The following is a 16,264-nucleotide window of genomic DNA, read 5'->3' on the forward strand; positions in this document are numbered from 1 at the left end:
CACACTAAGGTCGCCACCGCTCTCCCACCTCTGCGCTGTCAGATGTCAGGCGCGGAGGTGCTGTGGGCGCCCCGGGTGCTGGCAAACCAAACAAGTGGCACACCGGGCGCCCGCCCTCCCTCCGAGAGAGGGGGCAGGACAGCCACAGGTAGGCTCTACCCACGCCGGGGTGCGAGGCGAGGGCAGGGGGCGAGAGACCCAGCGCGGCAGCCTGCGTCCGACGGGCTGAAACTCACCGGAGGACACCGAGGAGCCGGACAGGCTGGAGTTGCTGGACGCTGCCATCTCCGCGCGCCCCGCGCGTCGCTGCTGGCTCAGCCCCGGTGCGGACGCCGCCGCCGCTGCCCTCGCGCGACCGCTCGCAGCCTTCGCGGCCCCCAGCCCATGGCAAAGTCCTGGGGACGCGCAGAAAGCACCAGCCTCCGGACTCTGCCTGCACTTCCTGCTCCGCCAGATGACGCGCTGCTGCCGCCGCTATTTATTTGTGGTTTCCGTCCCTCTCCGCGCCTTTGCACGCTCCTCTCCGGGTGTCGGGGGGTAGGTGGGAGCCGAGGGAGGCCGAGGGGCGGCCGGAGCGGACTAATCGTGCCTCTAGTCGAGCCCCAGCTGAGGTCCGCGCTCCCCCGCGCGCGACTGGGACCACCGCGCCCGGGCGGCCCGGAGGCGCCCCGCCAGCTCCTGCACCCTCCCCTGGGCTCCCGCCTCCCCGGCGGCACTTCGAGCAGCCCGGGCAAAGGCGGCAGAAGCCAGACAGACAGAGCGACCTCCCCCTTCTCCCTCCGCCCCAACTCCGCTCGCGCGCACACAAAGGAAGGAGAGGAGACGCGGGAGCTCGGGGGCTGGTTCAGCTGCCGCGGGCTTGACAGCTCCTGCGACTGGGGCTGGAGGAGGAGGCTGGGGACTGCAGGGCGGGGGGACGCCAGACCGGGGCGCGAGACCCCGAGGTGCTGGGGAGGCCGCCGGGGGGCGCGGGGCGAGCGCGGCTGCAGTGCGCAGCGCTGCTCCACGGTTTGGAGGCAACCGGGAGTGGGGAGTGGGGAGAGGGGAGAGGGGAGAAGGTGGTGGGGCTCGCTGCCCGTGGCCAGGCTAAGGAGCGGCGAAGACAGCCGGGGAGGGGGGTCCAGAGGGCGAAGACGAGGTCACTAAGGACACGGTGCTAGCTAAAAGGGGGTCTGGGATGCCAGAAAGGCTCTGGAGAGCTTCTTCCACTCCCCTCCAAATTGTCCTTTGTTACTCTGGAGCTGATGGTCCCTACCCTGCAAGAAGGTGTGTTTCCTAAAACACCCTCAAAACACCTAGCAAGCCCCATCCAGAGGCACTTAAGTACCCCCAGCCAGGAGCAGTGACTGACGGGTCCACTGGGCTTTTGAGGTTGCCCTTCAAAGAAACAGAGATGTTCCAAATATGTCATCAGGCCCACACAAAGCCGGGTGTCAAGAGAAAGAGGTTCTCTGACTTCGTCTGGTAAGAGATCCTCACAAAAGACTTGGCAGCAGGTCCAACTGTGCCCTTTCAGGGTAAGGAATTGCTTAGGTGTGTGAGAGAGAGAGACTTGAGCACAAGGTGTGTACCTTCCCCCTGTATTTAAACCTAAATTAATTTCACTGGGAGGAAATATCATACAGATTTTTAAAAAATCTATTTCACGCTCCCAGCAGGGTAATCGGTTCTTTCAATCCTGAAGCAACAGAAAACTGTGAAATTTGAACAGAAATTGTTAGATCAAAGGAAAACGCAAACATTAAAGGAATGAAAGTACTCTCATTATGTAGCAAAGTGTAAAGTGTTCACATTGGGGTAGTTCAATTTTTAAAAACATGGTTAAAAGGACAGAGTCAATTTAAAAATTATCAGGAGTGACACAGGAACAGCAGACAGTCCTAGGGGGTCCACATCAACCATGCACCCAATGTACAGTGAATGATAAATGTTGAATAATCATAATATGCACTCATGTCACATTTTCTAGTTGATTTAAACTTTTTTTTAAAATTCCCTTCAGGATGACATCCCAGCACATCTTCCCAATAAGGCTCATTTTTTTTAAATACAGTTTTCTGAATAGCTGAGGGTTCATGAGCCTGCCTCAGCCATATTGAGTCTTCCTGACCCTCATCTACGTGGGACTTGGAACATCCCTGCCCGGTATAAGGAGACCCGAGCACCCCCGCCCCCCCCCCCCACTCCTTTTCTCTTCTTTTGTGCAATACAGCCTTGATGCAACCTAACCTGGAGTCCTTCAGGGATATATGGCCCATCACAACACTAATCTCTCCATCAGAATTCACTTCCCGTTTTCCCAAAGTTCTTCTGATCAAAGGCACATCTACTTGATTAACTGGTAACCTATGTATCTCTCCACATCTTTAGATGGTGGACTGACTTGGCTGTGTCACCTAGTAGGGTTGACACCCTCTGGGCTTCAAAGAAGAAAGACGACACAGGAATTCATACTCTGGTTCCACCATATATTAGTTATGTGACCTTGAGCAAATTACCTACACCCGGTGAGTCTCAGTTTCTTCACCTGCAACCCAAATCCTGATACTATAGGGTGTTCTGAAGATTAAATGAAATCATGTGTATAAAGCCACAGTGTACCTGGCATACAGTTTGTGCTCCGTAAGTGATTATAAATTGTGCACCTGAAAGGCCAAATCTATGATTAGAACAACTTCTGCTTTCTCCATTGCATCTGGAGATAACTAATCAGCAGTGACTTGTTCCACCAGGGGAAATATCTAATCTTTGGCCCAAGGTTTATATTTTTCTTGTCCCAAATTGGGCAATACACAACAGGTTTCATTATTCATCTCTGAAGTCTTGCAAAAGGATGTCAAATTCTATTTCTGTAGTCGGATGATAATATTTACCTTCACAGAGCTTTGCAGTCATTAGTTAGGGAAAGTAAAGCATGGCCCCGTGAAGTTGATTACTTTTATTATCTCAGATTGGCTTGAGATAATATAAACGGAAGGGACAAAGGGGAACTTGCTGTGAGGGTACTACCCTACGGCCACTCTGTGCTGTACAAAGTGGAGTGAAACAGAGACTTTTCCCACTGGGTTCAGACACCAGAAGAAGGATACAAGGCCAACAAACGTGCTTACTGAATAAAAACAGGATGACTGGGGAAGTTCAGCTTGTTGGTACGAGATGAACTATAACTCCAAGGCCTATTATTTTGAAGAACAAATGGAAAGCTCCCGGTTCAGAACTAAAATCTGAAAGTTGATCAATAATTTAGATTGTTAAAGCCACAACAAATGGAGAAAACTCAGCAGGCATGATCGCTCACTATCATTTTTCTTAGCTTCAGAGCCCTAAAGGCTGGCTGTTCCTTGCAGAAATGTTTATAATATCAGTAAATTAGCAGGAGGTAGCTGAAATAAGATGCTAACCCTTCCTCAGTAGGCTCATGCACCTGTTTGTGGACCTTCCAAAGCATTTCTCCAAACGAAACAGTAAGGATATTAATTCATCTATTTTACTCATTTATTCATGCATTCATCCATGGGCATTAATTCCAACTAATGCCTATTTGTCAGTGGAAAAGGGAATATTGGTGCTGCAAAAATCTTAGGCCTGTTTGAAAAGTAGGATTTTTTAAAGATACGTCTACCTTCTTCCTTCAAATATTAAAAGACTTATGGGATGAAAGGAGTTTCGTTAATAATTTGGTCTATTGAGGATTATTAACAATTACCATTTTGTTAGTCTGAAAGCTAATTTCGCATCTAAAGACTTCCCACCTTCCGTCTCCAAATGTATTTCCTGTTCTCCCCTTCACACATGCAACCCCTTCTCACTGTGCCCAGTACCACTGTGGGCTGGCCGCACTGGCCTTTTCCCGTGCCCTCCCTGCTAAGCATCTTACACTGTGAAGGGGTAAGTAGAATGCACCTTCTTGGAGAATCTTCCCTGATCCCCAAGCCAGAAACCAGCTTTCCTTCTATTGAATTCCTCTAGTCTTTCCCCTGCCCCTCAATTAACAGATGCTCTGGTTTGTTTTGATGGTAATTTTGGAACGTGTATTTTATCTCCCTACTCTATTAAAAGCTTCCTGGGGGCAAGGTCCCTGGATACAAGCCTTTGTATTCTCTACCAGGCTTTACACACAATAGGTGCTCAGGAGATATTTGTGGAATAAGTGAGTAAACTAAGGAACTAATAAATCCATAAATGGTTTTCATGTTGGCCAATGACTTTTCCCATCAGTAGCTCTGACCACCAGGCAGCAAGATGATGAATAACATATCTGGAGCACAAACAGAAGTTGATGGGCTTGTAATGACACTATTTTGCTATGAATAAGAAAAACTAAAATGGAGAAAATAAAAGAATACAATTTTGATGGAGCAAGTGTTTGTAATCCCCACCCCCAATCACCGGCTGTTACAACTGATACAATTTATTGTTTACAGAGTAGCTCTTATGTTGCTGTAATTTGTTTATTTTTGCTCTACTGTTCCTTTGAAGTTTAAAAGCAGCCAGGAAAACACCACAGGGTGAAGTGGCTGTCGTGGTTGAAGCTGGGCTCCCATGTTTCAGGCACTCTGGGGTGTTTCTTTGTGAAGGTCATTCCTTTCCTCTGTGCTAAGCACAGAATGAAATATTCCTTACTTTCAAGATTAATCCAGTGGCCGGCATTCAAGAAGAATAGTGGGGCTATTTGTCAACTAGCTTTAAATATTTTATGGTAAATACTCTACCGTACCCTGGAAATTGGTCTTTTTGCCATCAATTTCTCAACATCGATACACTCTTTGTTGTAGCGAGAAACATTTCCCTTTGTAGTTTAAGCTGTGTTTCTAATACAAAGACTCCTGGTCCTGTTAAAGAGAACACATTGGCTCTTCCGGGGCAACATCAGGCATAACCAGAGGCAGAAGCTGAGAAACCCTCCATTTCCTCAGAAGAGGTGTGCAGGCAGCCCAGGGTGGGCTTAGCCAGCAGACAGCACCCACGCTGCAGGTAGCAGCCCAGCCTCTGAACAAAAGGAGTCCACACCTGGGGTGCAGACAAAGGGAGACAGCCTCTGCTACCCAATTCCCAATTCACATCGCTTGCTGCTTGGGGACCCCTAGTGGCGACACACGTGGCCACACGCACAGGTGTTCTGAATGGGCTCTCTGAAGTGCAGCAGGGTCCTGAGGTATCGCCCTGAGTTTCCTATTTAACCACTTACCTTGGGGAGGATCAGATATGTACGTGCATACACACACACACACACACACACACACACACACACTTGTATCACACCATCGGCTACAACCTCTTAGACTTGAAAGCTGCAGAGAGAGGGGGAGAGAGACAGAGAAAGAAGTGAGAGCTTTTCTTTCTTTCCGAAGGGAAAAAAAATCAGTTTAGAAACTCATGATAGGGGCACCTGGGTGGCTCAGTTGTTAAGCGTCTGCCTTCAGCTCAGGGCGTGATCCCGGCATTCTGGGATGGAGCCCCACATCAGGCTCCTCCGCTGGGAGCCTGCTTCTTCCTCTCCCACTCCCCCTGCTTGTGTTCCCTCTCTCGCTGGCTGTCTCTCTCTCTGTGTCAAGTAAATAAAATCTTAAAAAAAAAAAGAAAAAGAAACTCATGATAGAGTGAAGAAACCCATAAACTATGTTTTCTTCTGCATACTGCAGAGAACATTTCAGACTACAAAAATCTTTTCTGCCTTCAGTGTCATAAGAGAAATCTAGGATAAACTCAAGTGAAGAGCGCTCTAAGTCTCCTCTGAGCAAAAGTGTGCAGTGAGTTTGTTGCTCATGTCATCTGGGGGGTACCTATGGCTTTCTGCTCTTGTACTATCAACATTTGCTTTCATAAAAGTATTCGATGCATTTATTCTCTGCTACCTGTTCATGCATTTATGCATTCAGTAATTCAGCCACTCATGTTTCTTGAGCACTCCCTATGTGTCAGAGTATAGCGGGCCCTAGGAAGAAAGGAAAACTACATCCTTGCCCTGGGGTACTCGACAACATGATCCCCTTCACCTTTTTCTGGACATTTACATCTCTGCTGGAACAAGGTTTCAAGCTATAGAAATGATCTCTAATTAGGAAGCACAGGTATTAACCATTCTGGTATCGACTTTCTTTTCCGCAGATTTTTAAAAATAAAACCTCTAAAACCAAGCCTCAAAGTCTGTTTCTAGATAACTGGCTTTTTTTTTTTTTTTTTTTTTTTTTTTCATCCACGGATTTAGCTTGTCAGCTCAGAGAACCAAGCAGATACTCGGAATGTGCTGTGCCTTCACCCCCCAGAAAAAGTTCTGAATCAATATTTTCATTTCTTTCCCTGTGGCAGTTATAGATTTGATAACAAAACAGAAAAATCTTTTTAATTTTTTTTAAGGAGGGAGAGTAAGTGGGCACTGGAGGAAAGCTAACAGACACAATATCTGGGTCAATCTTCTGGTATAGGAAAACATACTTTAGCCTTTTGCAACTATTCCAGATTGGTTTGTAAAATGAAGCATGAAGAAGTGATTTTGGAAAAGTTTAGTGTGTATCTGTGGAGCCAGACAGGTCCCATTCCATCCTAGTTCCTCATTTATTGGCTCTGTGACCTTGGGCAAGTTCCATAATCTTAGTTTTCTGGGTGTCTGTGTCTTCGAGCCAAGCACCGTATGCTTACACCCACTTTCCCAGAGCAGACTGAGAGAATAATGGTCTGATGCAAAAGTAATTTTCATCTCCACCTACCCCTTCTGTGTTACATCACTTGTAAGAGAGAGGCCTGGGCTTTGGAGATAAATCCAGTTCAAATCCTGATTCTGCTGCACACTGCCTGGTAACCTTGGACAAGGAACTTTGTTTTTCCCCTTTCTTAGTGTATTTATCTGTTAAGATGGTGATAATAATGCCTCATCTTTATGTAAAAGACAAGGTAGGAGTGTACTAAATAATATTAATGTACAAGTACTTTTTACCTATAACAGTTCCTGGGGAATGAGTGGATGCTGCTAGGGGAGAGTGTTTCAGAATCTCCAGGGAGTAGTGTGGGGAATATAAAAAAAGAAATTACGCTCAGGTTCCCCCCTCCCCGGCCCACACATACACACATACACACATACACACACACACACACACACCACATATACACACACTCTACACCAAATGGTAATGCCTCCTCACATGGGGACATTTCCCCACCAGCCTCCTTGGGTAAGAATCCTGGTAGAATGTGAAAGTGTGGTGCAGTGACAGAGGACAGGCAGGTTACTTAATCTCTCTGCCCAATTTGGCTCCTATAAGATAAATGGAAGAAAACCAACATTTGATGACTTGCTACTACTGCCATTACTTTAAAAACAAAAAATATTTTATTTATTTATTTGACAGAGAGAGACAGAGCGCAAGACAGTACATGAGAAGGGAGGGAGGGAGAGGAGAAGCAGGGAGAGAGGGAGAAGCAGACTCCCTGCTGAACGCAGAGCCCAGTGCAGGGCTCGATCCCAGGACCCTTAGATCATGACCTGAGCCAATGTCAGACACTTCATCGATTGAGCCACCCAGGCGCCCCTGCCATTACTTTTATTATCGGGCTCAGCACCACCACCGCTCAGTGATACAGAAGTATCACCTGCCACGTCTAACCATCTACCCTGAGCCAGGACCAAGCTCAGCACTCCGTCTACCTTCTCATATATTCACAACCAGGCTGAAGGGAGAGTTATGATCTCCATTTTCCCTTTGGGGAAACCGAGGTCAAAAATTTTGTGTTACATCTTAATCAAAATGCGGGACAACCCTGGCAGCAGGTGCTATCATCCCCACTTCATTTGTTTAAGAAAACCAAAATGAGAGAGGGTAAATAAGTTACCAAGGTTATAGTCATTAATTCGAACCCATCTTTGGCTGATTCTTTCCAGACATTGCTCAAAAAAAATTTTTTTTAAACACTCATGTTTTTTTATTTGAACACGGAAGGCTACTGTCATTTCTGGCCTAAAGCACAAATCGCTGGGCAGGCCAGACTCTGGAGACTTTGCAGGACTGGCGCTCTGACCCTAAGGGCCCAGGGAGCAAGAGGCAGAGTGTTAGGGAGAATAAGAAAGTAAACACCAAGTGAGGGGATTTCGGGCAGCCAAGAATGCTCCCTGATCAAGAACTCCGTCCTCTCCAGCTTCCAGGTACTAGAAGTTCCAAAATTAGAACTTTCACTTTTTTGACTTCAGCAGTGCTGTGAACATATGTTATAATCAGTCACTTTTGGGGGACCTGAGACATTAAACCAAATAATTATTTTCCCCTGAGTAAGTTTCCTTATCCCCAAAGCTGATTTTATTTTATTTTTTTAATTAATTTATTTATTTGACAGAGAGAGACAGCCAGCGAGAGAGGGAACACAAGCAGGGGGAGTGGGAGAGGAAGAAGCAGGCTCCCAGCAGAGGAGCCCGATGCGGGGCTCGATCCCAGAACGCCGGGATCACGCCCTGAGCCGAAGGCAGACGCTTAACGACTGCGCCACCCAGGCACCCCCCAAAAGCTGATTTTAATACCAAGGGGAACACCAACACGTAGGACAGGGGTATGCAACCTTTGATACGTCTATAGAGTACCTGAGGGTCTTGTTAAAATACAGACTCAGATTCAGCAGATGTGGGGCAGACCCCAAACCCCACATTTCTAACACGTTCCCAGGTGATGCCAATGGTGCGTCATTACACTTGGAGTAACAAGGATCCTAGAACAATGGTTCACAACTCTGGCTGCACGTCAGAACCACCCAGAAAGCTTTTAGAAACCAATGCCCAGATTGCACCCCCAGAACAAACAAATCAGAATCCCTGTGGGTGGGAACCAAACATCAGTAATTTTAAAAAATTCCAGATTCCAATGGACTGCTAAGGTTAGGAACCATTGACAGGAAAGATGGGATGAAGAGAAGAGATTATAACGTCAAAGAGGTGAATGGGGAATGGCAAGGGCTGATGTTGCTCCAGGATTTTGCCAGGACTGTCTCTGGTCATAAAGGAAGGACGGAGAATCAAATTCCTGGCAAGACCTTTCATAAGACCATGTAACTACAGCCATAGTGATATGAGAAAATAGAATTTAAGCTAACATTAGCACAAAGATTTCTTAATCACTGTGTGGCAATTCGTCTTCAAATTTTGTCCACATTATGATTTTAAAAATCTATTTCTCAATGAGTAAGCATAAACCCCACGCCCTTCCTGTAGGGCCACTCCCACCACAGCAGCCAGCTGTCAGTCAGGCAGATGTTTGCCAGCAAATCCACTCTATCATTTCTCAATCAGAAAGAAGATTAGAAATGGGATTTTCAGCTCAGATGGGGTTGAAGGGTGATATTTATGCCAGAGAAATACTTCATGCCACAGCGAAAAAAATTGCTTTGGGGAAAAAAAGACCCTCAACTTCTTATGTGTTATGAATATATGAAAATGAAACTCTCCGCTTGGACAGGAGGCGGTGGTATCATAGGTGAATTCACCTGCCTTCCACTTCCAATGGAGTTCGCTGCAGAGAGACAAAAAGTGTTTTAGCTGATTCTTTACATCCAAAGAATTCATCCTCATCCACATAAGTTCCCATTCCTCAGGGTTGAAACTGATCAGGTGGCGAGTTAAATAAACCAAAATGTTTAGAGCAGTTAATTCAGTTATGACAATTAATTTTATGTGTCAATTTGATTGGGCCATGGGGTGCCCAGGTATTTTTTTTTAAATATTTTATTTATTTATTTGAGATAGACAGAGTTAGCGACAGAGATAGTAAGAGAGAACACGAGTGGGGGGGGGGAGGGAGAAACAGGCTCCCCACCAAGCAGCTGACTTTTTAAAAAGATTTTATTTATTTACTTGAGAGAGAGAGAGAGCACAAGCAAGGGGAGGGGCAGAAGGACAGGGAGAAGCAGACTCCCCACTGAGCAGGGAGCCCAATGTGGAGCTTGATCCCAGTACCCTGGGATCATGACCTGAGCCAAAAGCAAACGCTTAACCAGAGCCACCCAGGTGCTCCAGTACCCAGGTATTTAATCAAAAATTATTCTGGAATTTTCTGTGAGGGTGTTTTTGGATAAGGTTAACATTTTAAATTAGTAGACTGAGTAAAGCAGATTGCCTTCCTTAATGTGGGTGGGCCCCATCCAATCAGTTGAAGACCTGACTAGAACTAAAAGGCTGACCCTCCCTTGAGTAAGAGAGAACTCTTTCTGACAGTCTTCAGCCTACAACATTAGCTCTTCTGCTGATTTTGAACTGAACTGAAATGCTGACTCTTCTTGGGGTTCAAGTCTATTGGCCTTTGGACTGTAAATAAACCATCAGCTCTCCTAGGTCTCTAGCTTGCTGACTCACACTGCAGAGCTGGGACTTATCAGCCTCTGTAAGCGTGCACCTCCATATATAGAGAGAACTGGCATGAGCCAATATATATTGGCATGACCATGCGTGTGTGTATATATATATACACATGTATGCATATTGTTATATCTATCTACACACACACACACACACACACACACACACACACACATCCTATTCATTCTATTTCTCTGAAGAAGCCTAATAATTCATAAGGGTAACTTTTCTCACCTTTTGTATCCCTCCAGATATTCTAATTTTTTCTATAATGAGCATATATAATCATTGATTTTTAAACGATGCATTACTAAACAAGCAACAGGAAAGCTCATGTCCTCTTACATCACAAGCGTCTGTAGTTCGGATCAATGCTGCCGTTCAAAGTTCAGAACCTATAACCATTACCTGGTGATCTGTTAAGACTGGGTCCCACCCTCAGAGATTCTGACTCAAGAGGTCTAGGGCTGGGAGTGAAGTGTCTGCCTCTCTCCCAAGCCCCTGGGTGATGCTCCAAGAATCCTGCTTTGAATGGTAAGGTCTATGATCATTGTAATAGAGATCACAGCCTCTTTCTAAGGGACTGCCTTTTAATCTCTTCCTGTGTTTACACACCCGCAATTCAGCCCTTTAAAAAATTCTGCTGTCTTTTGCAGTTGTCTTTCCACCTCGGTTTCTCATGAGATGAGAAGATACTGGAGGACAGCAAGGGTGTTTTGCCATTTTTGTATTTCCCTTCCCTAACCCAAGAGTCTTTCCTGCAACAGAATTTCAAAAATGTTTGTAGAATCCAATTGAGTGTTTATCTTTGTTCTGGTTTCCCAAGCCATCTGAAGGCGGCGGGCTGTCCTGATTTTCCACACAAAAGGGCAGGAACAGAGTTAACACAATAGGGTGCTGTCTGATATTGTCTCCTGCCCTGTTCAAGGAATTTAATTTTCTGTAAGCCCAGCTCCAATTCTCTTTGGGACAGTTATATTGAGAACCTTAATGCTTCCTACCCTCTTGTGACATTAAAGCCTTTCCTATTGAACGTTAATGATCTTGGGGGACACTGAGTTTGCTCAATTTATATTTCCTGACATGTGAGAACATGGAATTGTGTAGACAGCATGTTTCAACGTTGAAATGGCTTTTTCAGTTTTGATCCAAATGTGTGATATTGGATAAAAATATCCTAGAGTTATACATGGGTAATACTGACTGAACTTGATGAGTAGTTGAATATGATGATCTGGCAAGACTTAGGGAAAAGTCTGAGCAATATTACAACTTTGTACATTTTCATTCTGATTTGAGTCTTCATGTCGCCATTCTGTTACACTCTGTGTGTCATACCATAATGACTAGCTTTCGTTTTTTAACGCTGTTTGCGATCTTATTTTATTATTGTTAGAACACTATCAGGTTCATACAGTGCTTTTAAGGCATTCAGAGTAGAAGTCTTTTGCCGCTGCTAACCCTCTTCTGCCCTCCTACTTTTCAAACTGTATCATTACCTTCTCCTTTTCAGAGCTTCCTGTCATAGCCTCATAATAGAAGTTCAGCTTGTTTGCATATGCATTTGCATGTCTTCATTAAGAGGAAGACGGCAAAGTGATTAATGAGTGTTATTTCTCATTTCACAGAAGGAATATGTCTATATTTTATATTCAAAGCACTGAAAGAAATAGTCCTACGTTAGCATAATATCAAATCACTTACTGTCTGTATGTTATTTGAAATGTTTTTCTTGTAAAAGTACACACTCATGCTAACTGTAGGCATGTTGCAAATAAAAGAGAGATAAGTAAAAATAAAATTGTCCATATTCCCACCAGCATGCATACATACATTAATACTGTTGTGGTTAGTTTTCTCCCTGGGGGCATCAGCAGTTTCGTAGTCTGCTTTCTGCATTTTATGTTATGTAGGAATATGAACATACAGGCGGAAAAAACCTTGTTAGGACCTATAGCAAAGCGCCTAACTTTGTGTGTAGAAATTATTATAACTACTTTAGTTTTTCCATATTGTGTAATTTTTTAAATGATTATGTTTTACTTTTAGCATTGGAGACAATAAGAAAGCTACCTTCATTTGGGAGTGAAGTATTAAAATTTCTCCATGTCATTATATATTCTTAATGTGATTTTTAATGGCTCTCTGAAATTCCATTGTATGAATCTACAATAATTTAATTCATTATTTCTCTATTGATTGGAATTCAAATTGCTCCACAGATTTTGCTTTTTGTGATTCATACCAGGATAAAATTTCTTGCACATAAATCCATAGGTGACTTTCTGTGTATTTTCTTAGGCTTGATTGCTGTAAGTTGAACATGTCAGTGGTGGGGTCACTAGCTGCACAACCCTAGAGAGCATCAGACACGGTGTATTCTACATAAATGGTGCAAATTCAAAACACGATGTGAGTGACGTCCGCTGGAGTAGAGCAATGACTAGATATGGTCAAAGGCTATGAAAATGTTTAAAGGCCTTGATAAGAGTTGCAAAATTGCCTTCTGGAAAAATTGTCTCAATTTAGACTCATTCCCAGGACTCACCCCACATGTATCAAAACTGAGAATTAGAAATATTTTTAAATTCAAATTTGTGAAGAAAAAATGGTATCTCATTGCTGTTTTCATTTTTATCTATCTGATTAATAGTGAGATTTTAAATTTTTGCTTATGTCTATTAATCATTTCTCTTTTTTTAAAGATGTTATTTATTTATTTGAAAGAGAATGAGAGCAAGATAGATCACAGAGGGAGAGGGAGAAGCAGACTCACCACCAAGCAGGGATACCGACGAGGAGCTCAATCCCAGGACCCTGAGATCATGACCTGAGCCAAAGGCAGATGCTCAAGTGACTGAGCCACCCAAGTGTCCCTGTCTATTAATCATTTCTTTTTCTTCTTTTGCAAATTGCCTATTCACATCTTCTGCCAAAATAACCATAAGTACTGAGTCCCAATGACAGCACCAAAAGTTGTAGGTGTGTGATCTTACTTACTCTCCCCAATTATACTGCAACAATCACTTTTAGTATCTCTGTATTACAAATTAGAACTCTAAGAGGTGAATGGAAGTTGCAGATCTGGCCCAGGATCTCACAGCAATTGACAGGAGTTAGATTTGAACACAGCTCTACCTCCGGAGACTGAGCTCTTCATCACTGGATTATAGTGCTCCTTCATTGGTATGTCAATGTTCTTGTTGATTTGTCATAACTCTTTATATAATAATTATAATAAACTTTGGTCAAATTTATGGCAAAGGTATTTTTCTTGGCTCATTAATTGCCTTAACGTGATGTACTATAGATTTAAATCTTCATATTAACTTACATGACTCTTTTGTATATTGGTGATATTACCTCTCTGTCATATTTTATATGTTTAAAATTTGAATCATGGTATTATTAAAATGGTTAGTGCAAACTGATATTTTCCTTTCTAATTTGGAGTAAAGACTGACTTTGGAATATTAAGAATGGAACACATGTAACCATGATATGTGAATATTTGGAAATTAAACAAACTACATCATTCTTAATGAGGGGACATCTTAATTCTCAATGGTGTTTTCACTATCTGCAGGAAAAAATAATAAACTGAAAATGTAAGACAACAGAAGATCAATCAAAGGCTTAACAATGTAAATTATTTTAATATTTTCAAAATAAGGTGGTGATTAGATTAGGTTTGTAATTCTTAAGTTAATTGGCTGGAAATAGTAAATAAATCCTCATGTGCACTAATTCTTTAAAGATCTTGTAAAATAGAAGAAAAAATGAACTTAATGAGCACAAAAAATCCCTACCAATTCCAATTCTTAACTGTGCTTTGCATTTATACTATATAGAATAGCAATTAAGTATTTTGTATGTTGTAATTTGAGAAATGAACACATAGTAATTATTTCTGGTCCTTCTCCTTAGAAAAGGATTTATTTACATATGTTGGAATAATTCTACTTGGCAAAGGATATATATGTAAAAAACTACTGAGATATTAATATCTGCCTTGCTGTTGTTGTGAAGGAGACAGGTAAATGTGAGAATTTTTTCTTCCCACCCCACGAAATCTTTGTGTTGAGTCTGGGTTCCTGGGTCCCCAAATGTCCGAGGGTGGTCAAAAAGTCTTGTATGTCAAAATTTCAGCCCGAAGTTTCCTAGCAGAGCGTTAAGGAGTTCTGCCTCCATCAAGGCTGACTGAGGGGCTGACGTTAGGTGGGGGAAAGGCACAACTGGTTTTATCAGGGCGTGAAGAGACCACACTTCCTCACAGCTTGGGGCAGGGGCAGTGCTTCTTAAGGGTGGCAACCATGTCCACTGCCATGCAGTGCTCTTTGAAGGGACAAAACTTTGTGAAGGGTCTTCTCAGAGGGCAGTGTGTCCTAACACAAAGAAGACTCACGCCAAGACCTAGAAAAAGAAAATGGAAGTGCAACTTTCAACAGGACCACAAGGACTGTACGTGTGTCAGCACCAGATTGGAGGATGGTCTACTGTTTCCTGACGCCATGAAAGACCCCTGAGTTCTCTGCAACCCTAAGGAGCTAGGGCACCACTAAACTATGACCAAGAGGGTGAAAATCCTTGTTAGCTCTGCTAATGGGGTTCCAGACAGATTACTCAATTATTAAAAAGAAAATAATGCAACCACTTTTTATTCCCAATTGTGGAATTAATTAGCACCAAGTACTCATTCACTAAATAATAACTGAGCCCCTACTATGTTCCAGACATATGGACCCTGAGGACATAATAATAGACAAGGTCCCTACTCTCAGAAAGTTCACGCTTTAGTCAGAGATGCGATTAACTTTAAAAAGATAATTTCAATATTAAAAAAATAACTCCAAATAATTGAAAATATTGGAAATGAATGCTCAGATGGACATAAACTGGCTCAAGCAACATCTGTCTGAGGATGTTACATTTCAGGGGAGACCTGATCTTGCATCAGAGCCACAGTCCTGAATCAGATATAAGCTGGGCATACTGGAGGAACAGCAAGAACGCCAGTGGAGTTGGGGTAAAATGAATGAAATGCAGAGCCCAGGAAAACCAGGCCAGAAGGCTGAGCAGGCACCAGATCCTAACAGTCATAGAAGTCATAGAAATTTTCTGTTTATTTCTGGACACAATTAGATGCCACAGAGGCTTTTAAGAAGAGGGTGACATGCTCTGATTCACCCTTTGACAAGGCAATCTGGCTGCCATGGAGAAAGGATAGGAAGAAGAACAAGAGGACAAGTGGGTAGAAGTCTATTTCAATGGTTTAGAAGAAAGAGATTGATGGTGTAGACAGAGCACGGTAGCAGTGGAGATGGTGAGACACTGTCAGACTGAAGATAGAGTTTGAAGGTGGAGCTGACAACATTTGGTGATGAATGGCATATGAAGGGTGAGGGAAAGAATCATCAAGATGGCTCCCGGGTTTTTGGCTGAGCAGTTGAGTGGTTGGTGGTGCCATTTGCTGCAATGGTGAAGGCTGAGGGAGGGATGAACTTGGTGGGGGAGTGAAATCAGGGGTTGCATTTTGGATATGTGAAGTTTAAGATGCCTGTTAAAATTCTAAAGAGATGCCAAGTAGCATTGCTCGGAGAAAGGTCTGGCTTGGAAACAGATTTGGGTTATAAAGATGGATAGATGAAGAAACGGATGGATTGATAGGTGGGTGCATGGTTACAAGAAAGAGGGTTGGGGGCATAGAGAGAAAACTGTATGGATGATGAAAGACAGACAGACAGATGAAGACAGAGTGGGACAGGAAATGAGGAGAGAAAAAGCAAGTAAATTAGAAAAAAGAATACAGTCTCCTAAATGGCATGAATAACTTTTTTTTTTTAAGATTTAGTTATTTATTTGAGAGAGAGAGCAAATAGAAGGAGGGAAAGAGAGAATCCTGAAGCAGACTCCCTGCCAAGCATGGAGCCCCAC

The 16,264-nt window shown here is 43.4% G+C and overlaps 1 protein-coding gene across 1 annotated transcript in view; it reads right to left on the reverse strand.

The window, feature by feature from the left end:
• Nucleotides 1–914, reverse strand: part of CHN2 (chimerin 2) — a 283,809-nt gene extending 282,895 nt beyond the window's left edge. Inside the window, exon 1 of the mRNA XM_045792953.2 lies at nt 237–914. Coding sequence (XP_045648909.1) covers nt 237–285 — 49 coding nt within the window. The 5' untranslated portion in view covers nt 286–914. The remainder of the gene's footprint in view (nt 1–236) is intronic.
• Nucleotides 915–16,264: the final 15,350 nt, after the last annotated feature.

The sequence above is a fragment of the Ursus americanus genome, chromosome 3 (assembly GCF_024610735.1).
Source record: "Ursus americanus isolate L20-20 chromosome 3, mUrsAme1.1.p, whole genome shotgun sequence".
Classification (NCBI taxonomy): Eukaryota; Metazoa; Chordata; class Mammalia; order Carnivora; family Ursidae; genus Ursus; species Ursus americanus.